Source organism: Chaetura pelagica, unplaced genomic scaffold (assembly GCF_000747805.2).
Source record: "Chaetura pelagica isolate M959 unplaced genomic scaffold, ChaPel_1.0 scaffold83, whole genome shotgun sequence".
Lineage (NCBI taxonomy): Eukaryota > Metazoa > Chordata > Aves > Apodiformes > Apodidae > Chaetura > Chaetura pelagica.
Window position 1 is genome coordinate 3,832,397 of NW_009952893.1, and position 8,056 is coordinate 3,840,452.

An 8,056-nucleotide genomic window follows, 5' to 3' on the forward strand; every position below is an offset into this window, starting at 1 on the left:
CCACCCCTCAACGTGATCAAATGCCAAAGATTTGTTCTGATGTTAAAACCCAGCTGTGATCTTCAAAATCTTTTTCACTCATACCTGTAAGCAAGAAAACAATGACACAGATCCAAAAGTGCATCTTAAAGGGCTCTGAATATCCAAAGATAAAATAAAGGGTGGGTTAGATTTCTTATAACTCTTTTTTATATTTTTTTTTTTCAACTATTCAGTGTTGCTCTTCATGATTTTTTTTTATCCTTTGCAGAGCTTTACAGCCTCCCTGCATAACCGCCCCTGCTCCCCTCGCCGCGCTGATCTTTTCCTCGGTGGGTAATGGATTTGCTTTGATTGCTTGACACGGGGACAATAGGGGGACAAACAATCGCCCTGGCGCCCGTGCAGTTCCCCATCTGTTGGGTGCGTGCTCCTTCGGAGGGAGCCAGGCAGGGACAGATGAACACGCCAGCCCAGCCTGATGTTAATGACATCAGTCACACAAGCAGAACATGTGGCGCAATAAATCAAAGCCTAATTGAACTTTTGCTTGATTATCTCGCCGTCCCGTTTCAAACCCAGCAGCGTTTGCTGGGACAGTGCCCCCAGCCCCACCCTGGCTTTGCTGCAGGAGGCTGCCCTGGGAGGTGACAAGTGATCCCGGCTTCTCCTCACTCGTTACTTGAAACAGCGACACCTTCCACTCAACCAAAATTCTTCCACGTCCGGGAAGTGTATTTGACCAATATTTATTATTTTTGAAGAAGAAACATTACAGGAAGATGTCAGAGACAGCTCCTGTTTGCTGCCACTCTCCATTCGGGAATGCTGGCTGCAGACGTCTGCAGAAGACAGCACTAGTCTTTGTGTTAATTACGACACATGTGCTCGTTATCAAGGCCATTCATTAGACTGATATAATGTAATATAATTATTTACACTTGAAAGTGTTTCAGCTACATTAGTTGCTGGATCCTGCAAGCCAAAAATGTTGAGCTGAAGTGTCCATGGCAGCAGTAAATCAGCAGAAGCTTAGGGGGCTGATTTTCGTAGATGTGGAAAGGAACAGTTTCTGATGGGAGCACTGACGAATGAAAAGCTTTGGCAGGAAGAACCCTTTTATTGAAGTACACAAATACAGCATTAGGCCCCAGAATCATCAAGTCATATAGGAGCTCCCCTATGACCTAGCCACCTGCCCTCCTTCTGCAGCCCCTGGTAGGGGCATGGAGACCTGTTGCACCTCTGACGTGCCTCTCTTTAGTCATCTGCGTTTGAAACTTCACACTGAAGTGACTTGGATTCAGGTACTAGTTTAAGAACTGACAAGGTACAAAACACAGAATGCTTCTCTTAATAAACCTAGAATACACCTCTTCATTATGTGGAAGGAGCAAATTTTTACAGTAAATGCATTAAAATACTAACCCAACTTGTTTTAAAAATCCCTACAGTGCTTCTGTAAATGTTTATTTGCCTATACATTGCCTGGACAGAACAGACTTGAATTATTAGCCACTTATTGTAGAGGATTCTCCAGACTGGTAAAAGGAGATGTAAAATAAAATGCTACGATCTGATTAGGGGCTTAAGGAACAGCTAAATTAAATATTTGCATTAATAGTATTCATAGAAAGGCAGATGGGAGCAGAAAATGTTGCAATGAAGAATATGGAATGAGATGAGATCACAGCATCAGTCTGTCCTTTGTAGATCTGGACAATGATCACAGAGCCAGATTGGATTAGTGAAACCTATTTACCAGAAGTTCAGAGCGGTTGCATGAAGCTGAAAGGCAGTCGGGAGGGAGAGCTGGAAGATGCACCAGATTTACAGCTGCGGCGACGAAAACCTCGAAGTTTTCACCACCGTGATTTCCTCCAAAAGTGAGTACACCAAAGCCCTGACAAGCGCTGCCGCGTTTGTCTTTTAGAGGGGCTGGGGCATTTAGAGGGAAGGGAGGGGATGAATCTCCCAAGCGAGCGGCTCCTCTGCCCTGCCCTGCCCTGCCCTGCCCTGCCCTGCCCAGCCCCGCTCGCACTGCCCGCTGCCCCCTCCTGCGGCTCATCCATCGGGTGCTCCGGGGGGCAAAAGTGGGAGATCTGGAACCAGGGTCGATGCACGACTGTGAGGTAATTAATTGCTCAAGTGACAGCCGCAACTGCGCGGCTATTCTGCGCCGCGGGGAAGGTGATGAAGCTGCGCGAGCAGTTCGCGGCTCGGATGAACTGGGTGAACTGCGTGAATGTTGAGTTTAAGTCTGCTGGCTCGGTAAGTGGAACGTTTCCAAAGCCGTGCCCTGGAAATGAATGCATGATTAACATTAATTGCTTGTAATGAGGAGTAAGAACCGGACAAAGCCCAGCCGGCGTTTGATGGAACAAATTAGTTTAAACTCAATGGCTGCATATTGCAGCAACAAGGAAAAGAAAGCAGGTAAAGGCAGGGAAAACAAATTATGGGGGCAGATGAGATCTTTACTTAGCTGCGTGCATGAGCTCTCAGCTGCTTAATTGCAGAATATAAGTGGAAATGACAAAGTGAACCATCACTGTAATTTGGTTTTGTTGCCCGAAAGCCGGGCTGCGCCTACAAGTCCCTTTTGCAAGCAAATCCAGAAGCATCTTCTGCAATAATTCGTTCTTCCCTTCCTGCTCCGTCTCCCTGCAGAAAACCCAGTTGGCAGGGAGAGCCCTGCAGCCCCACTGCTTGCTCTGCTGCCCTTGTGCTCCCGTGCGAGCGGGTCCCTTCTGGCTCCCTCCGCGATTCACTCTTTTTTCAATGGCTATTGAAGGAGTTGCATGTTTGCTGTGACTTCCTCGCATGCCTCGCCTTTCTTCAGCCCCCACAAGCCATTTGCCCCTCGCTCCAGCAGACAACAACAGGCAGCGGGTTGGACTGTGGATCACACCTACGACACATTGATTCTTAGCGTTACACTCATTTATGTGTTGTTGCTTGTGCACCAGCCTGGCTACCAAAACCCAGCACAACAATACTTGCTTCTGGTAGGGATCTGCAAAAAATGTGCCCCTCACACTGTTCAGCAAAATACATTAAATACCAGAGAGCAAGGAAGATGATTCCTTGCATCACTAAACGTTTCTGCCTGTGAGTGTCCTGCTTGTGAGCAGTGAGTTTAGTCCCCACACCACGGAACTCCAGCAGTAAAGGTGAATGCAGCAGCTTCAAAAACAAGTAACAACATGTTCCTGGGTGGGGGAAAACAAACAAACAAACAGAACACAAATAACCTGCCTTTGTTTGTCTGGTTTTCATCCCACAGTCACCATGTTTTAAAGTACAAAACTCCTGCAGGAGAAGGCAGTAAGGATCCCTGAGGACATCACACCATGCAAAACAGACTGCAATCAGACTGACAGCTTAGCACACTCTCGAGCTCTATACACACAGATAACTTACTTGTGATGAGTTCAGATCTGTCACCTCCCATCTTACTGTCCTGTTTGACTGCAGGCAAAGCACAAGCCACGATTTCATGTTTATCCAGTGGGGTCCTAATGCTCAGGCACTTTTATCCTCACTGTGGTATTGAGGGGTGGCTTTTAGACAGACTCAAGCTGTCTGGGAAGAATGACTTTGTTCCACTGCCAGCTCTGCTTGTACCGGAGCCCTGGAAAGTCCAGCTACTTGTTCTTGCTGCCATCAGAGAAGTTTGGCTGCAGCAACAAGCAGCCTTGGGTGATCTCCAGCTGCTTCCACAGCTTCAAAACTCTTTGCAAACATTAAAACATTGCAGTGATAAGCAGTGCAACTCCTGCCGTTGAATGTGTGCCCAAAATGTAAAGGAAAGCTCACCTGGAGACTATGAGTCAGCTGTCATCCCCTAACAAACTTTTCTGGCTCTTCAAAGCCTTTGGATTATTCAAGAAGCCTAAATAGGAAATCTCCCATTCACGTGTCTTGCCCTCAGGGTCAGCCTTTGGAATTGGAGTTAATTCTCTGAATTTGGCAAGTTTCTGCAGGCCTGTTTCTGTCACTGCTAAATCCTGTAGTCATGGCTCTTGTACCCTAAACACAGGGGAGGGTAATAATTTTAAAGAGCAAAGGGTAAGGCATGATCAGAGGGACAGCTGGGAGTATCACAGTGTCTTTCAGGCCAGTTTCAAGTTAAACTGAAACAACAAGTGTTTAAACAATCTTCACTTTGTCCAAAAACAAACCTCACCCCAAACTGATCATGTCAGTCCAGTGAAAAGCTTGGCTTATGGTCCTGGCATTTTGTGTGCCCAGCAGCTTGGTGATGCTGTTTTGCCTGTGATTTTGGTGCCTTCGTGGGTCTAAGAAATCCAATTGAGAAACAAACTTGAAGGAAAATGTCCCAAGTTAAATAAACGAATGGGTAATTCTGAGGATAGCAAAAGGAATTGGACATCCTGCAGTAAAACTGAAATGATATCACAAAGCAGTTTGAACTTACTGGGGGGAAAAGTGTGTCCAGATAAAATGTTAGTCCTCCCCAAAGTTTATGTCTACAGTAGTTGTGTTGAAAGGTGACTGGATGAGAAGAGAAGCTAATTTCTGTCTGAAACAGTGGGAGATGGGAGGCCAGATCAAAACTTGGGAAGAAGGACAGTTCCTCCTGGAAGCCTATGGAAGAGGTGCAGAAACTTGGGGAAGGTTGTGGTCCTGCCCCCGTGGGTATTTGCATTGTATAGCGAGGACATGTCCTCTGAGGTAACTTTAAAAAGGCTACCACTGAGGCCCTCTTACCTGGCTGTCCACATGAGCATCTGCTTACCGTGTCCTCAAAGTTTCATCCTGACCAGCATATGCATCAGGCAGCACATCTGAGAGCATTGCTTGGGCTTGTCTGCCACCACTGCACCCTGACCATGTTCCTGTTCTTTTTGCAGCATGTAGTCCTGCCCGAAGACGAGCCAAAAGCACACAGCACATCCTGACAAAGACTGTAAGAAAAAAATCTCCCTTTCTCTCCCTGTCTTTATTTTTTCTTCTAAATTCTGGCAGGCTAAACTTAAAAATGCTGTGGATAAATGGGAAGCAGATCTTTCACAGGGCAAAGAAGTGCATTGGTGTCTGGTGCAGGGAGTGAGGCAGGAAACAGCAAGGGGAGTTTCTGTAAAGCTCATTTTTTTTAGAGATGTGCTTTGAAACTTCAAAAAATACCACCTGTCTGTGCAGAGCCAGTCAAAAGGAACATAAGAGCTTATCAACACAGGTCATCTGAGGGAATCACAGACTTAATTCTTATCCATAAAGCCCTAATAGTCATGCCAGAGGGATAGGCAGGACTGACAAGCGTATCATATCAATGCATACATGCCTTAGTCAAGGAGCCAGTACCACATTCCCCAGAGAATCTGGGATAAAACCACCAAGCAATGGATTATAATCTCGACTCAAAAAGATGACTGAGTGACCCACAGGAGGTTGCCTTTCCCTTGATCTCAGCAGCTCTTACCTGTCCTCTGCTCCCTCTGATACACCAGCACAGAGGGAACAGCTGGAGCTTTCCCCACTCCCTGAAGGTGAGGTACACCCCTAAATTCAAATAAGCCAGGCTCCCAACTGGAAGAATCCCTGACTCCATTTTCTACTCCATCTGCCCTTCACAGATGCTGAGAAGAGCTGACAACTTAGTTCTCTCTCAGCAAGTGGTTTGATATGTTTAATCCTGAAGGCAAGGTGTGCACAGCCATGGTTCCCCCTTTCCTCTCACACAGCTGCTGCTGGCACTTGAGCAATTTTCATGGCTCTTGTGCAAAGAAGCCCAACCAAACAACATAGGGTCAACCTGCAGCTAAAGAGCAGAGTGGTGGCTTGCAGCAGGGCATGGTCCTCTCCTCCCCACCCAGCCACATCTGGGCCCATGGGCCCAGCACCCAGCACAGCCATCTCACCTGCAGCACTGTGCTGTCAGGTCTCAGTTTTTTCTCCTCCCTCCCTGTTTTCTCTTCACTATATGAGTAACTCTCATTCCCTGCTGCTCTCGTCAGTAGATCTGAACATATTTTTGTTCCCAATTATTATGACTAGGTAAATAATAATAACAGTAAAAGAAATGAACATTTTTCATGCTCTGAGGAAATGTTTTCCAAGTGTGGACACTTTGACACATTGGTTTGGGTTTGAGGTTTTTTGTCTTCAGAGGCAGTTTTCCCTCCTTAATTCCACTTGGCCCATTCACAGCCCCTTCCATAATCTTTTTATAGCAGTTCTGACTTGCAGGAATGACAGCCTCTTTCTCTTGTGCATGTCAAGGCACTTTTTACAAGCTTTAAGACTCTTCTGCTAAAGCACTTCTCACTACAGGCCTCTCTCTTCTCTAGCATTGACTTGGTTGAAATATTTTGCTCTGGGGCCTTTCCTTTTCCCATGCCCTATCCCACTTCCCAGCCCCATCTTAGTTTGTAAATAGCTTCCTCTTCATATACCCGATTCCCTTATCTCCCGACAGCACTGTAGGTCCCCCCTGCTTACCACACTTACCCATGCAATGGAAAAAACCTCACCACATTCACTCACATCCCCTCCCTTGGTTATTAAAGTGTATCACAGGATCCCAACACTTGACAGAATGCCTGAAGTGGTCCCCAGAAAGTGTCAATTACAAGCCTGTGGTGCTTGAGTAAAAACTATGCATCTGTTTATTTTCTCAGATGGTGAAAATAATTAAGTTCCGTAACTCAGACTGAGGTTTCAAAATGACTCCTTCATTCCAAATGAGGATGCAAGTCAACATGCTAGAGTGTCACTCAAAATAAGCCATTCTGAGATACCCCTTTTTTATTTATCTTTTTGATATATTTTGTTTGCCATGTAGTGCAAAAATAGCCTAAGCCAAAGGTAGACTATTATGACTTAATGAAAGAGAATGATAATGTCTCAATTTTTTACAAAATAGATACTTTTCCAGCAAAAAAATTCCTGATTCCTTCTAACCAGAATTTTCTCATAAAACTATTCAGCTGGAAAATTTTCAGCTAGCTTTTATTGAAATCTAGAGCAACTGTGTATCTGTCACGGTGTTCTCAATCTCAGCAGATAGTTGTTTCTACAGAGTGAGAGCCTCTGGTATTTGTTTTGGTTTGGATCAGCTACTTTAGCAGCACTATACTCATAAAGGTCTAGGAAAACAAGATAAGGAAGTCTCTGGTTTCTTGCTCTATTTTTATAGTTGGGTTTGGTTGTTTTTTTTTCCTTTGGGACTTTCCTGACCCCAATTAAAGACGTCCTTTGATTGGCCTTTAGTCATGCTGCAGGCAGTATCACATTAGCAGTGAGAGCACCAAGCCTAAGGAATGGTGTGCAGCTCCAGCTAAGAAAACAAGCAAGGCTCTCAAGCCAAAGCAATGTGCACAGTCAACTCTTAGACTTGTGCATGCCCCTTCTCCAGTGTGATGCAGCTCCTCACAGCTCAGGCACAACCATTCAAATAAATGGTGCATACTGGAACATACATGCTTGTGAGGAAGCTGTAATTGCCAATTTCCAGACCCACACAGAAGTAGCAGAATGATTATTTCTTTTTCCATTTTACCCCTGCACCTGCAGCCAGTGCTGCAGAAATGCCTCAGCTAACACAAAATCTTCTGCTCTGGTGATGGCAGTGGATGCACAACTTTAATCCTCAGCAAGGGCAGAAATAGCAAGCACTGTGGACATCTGCCAGCCTTTCCTTCATGGCAGAAATACACAAGCAGTGTAGCATTAAGTGATTTAATATTCAAATTACTGGCCGTAGGGGGGTAACTTCCATCACATTCAAGAACCCATCCCAATAGCACAATCATGACTGTGGAAGGGTGAGGGACCTTTCAACGGAGAGCTTCACAAACGTGCTTTTTTGCAGTTCCTATTGCTCTATTAAGAGTTATTTCCAGGGAGAATCCATCCTTCTCTTGCTCTCCCAACATCAATAACCTTTGGCTGGAACTCTAAAATCAGTCTGTGCACAGGTATCTGGCTACTTTGCAGGAAAATGGCATATCCCTCTGCATATGCTAGTACTACCACATTGAAAATTAGATCAGCATTAGACCATCAAAAAGAGCTTAACTACAAATCTGGCATTTCCTCAACTAACAAGCAC

The 8,056-nt window shown here is 45.3% G+C and overlaps 1 protein-coding gene across 1 annotated transcript in view; it reads left to right on the forward strand.

Moving 5' to 3' along the window:
• Positions 1-1,798: 1,798 nt before the first annotated feature.
• Positions 1,799-8,056, forward strand: part of LOC104386910 (chromosome unknown open reading frame, human C8orf46) — a 16,686-nt gene continuing 10,428 nt past the window's right edge. The window contains exons 1-2 of the mRNA XM_009995591.1: positions 1,799-1,865; positions 4,857-4,912. Of these exons, the coding sequence (XP_009993893.1) occupies positions 1,799-1,865; positions 4,857-4,912 (123 nt within the window). The remainder of the gene's footprint in view (positions 1,866-4,856; positions 4,913-8,056) is intronic.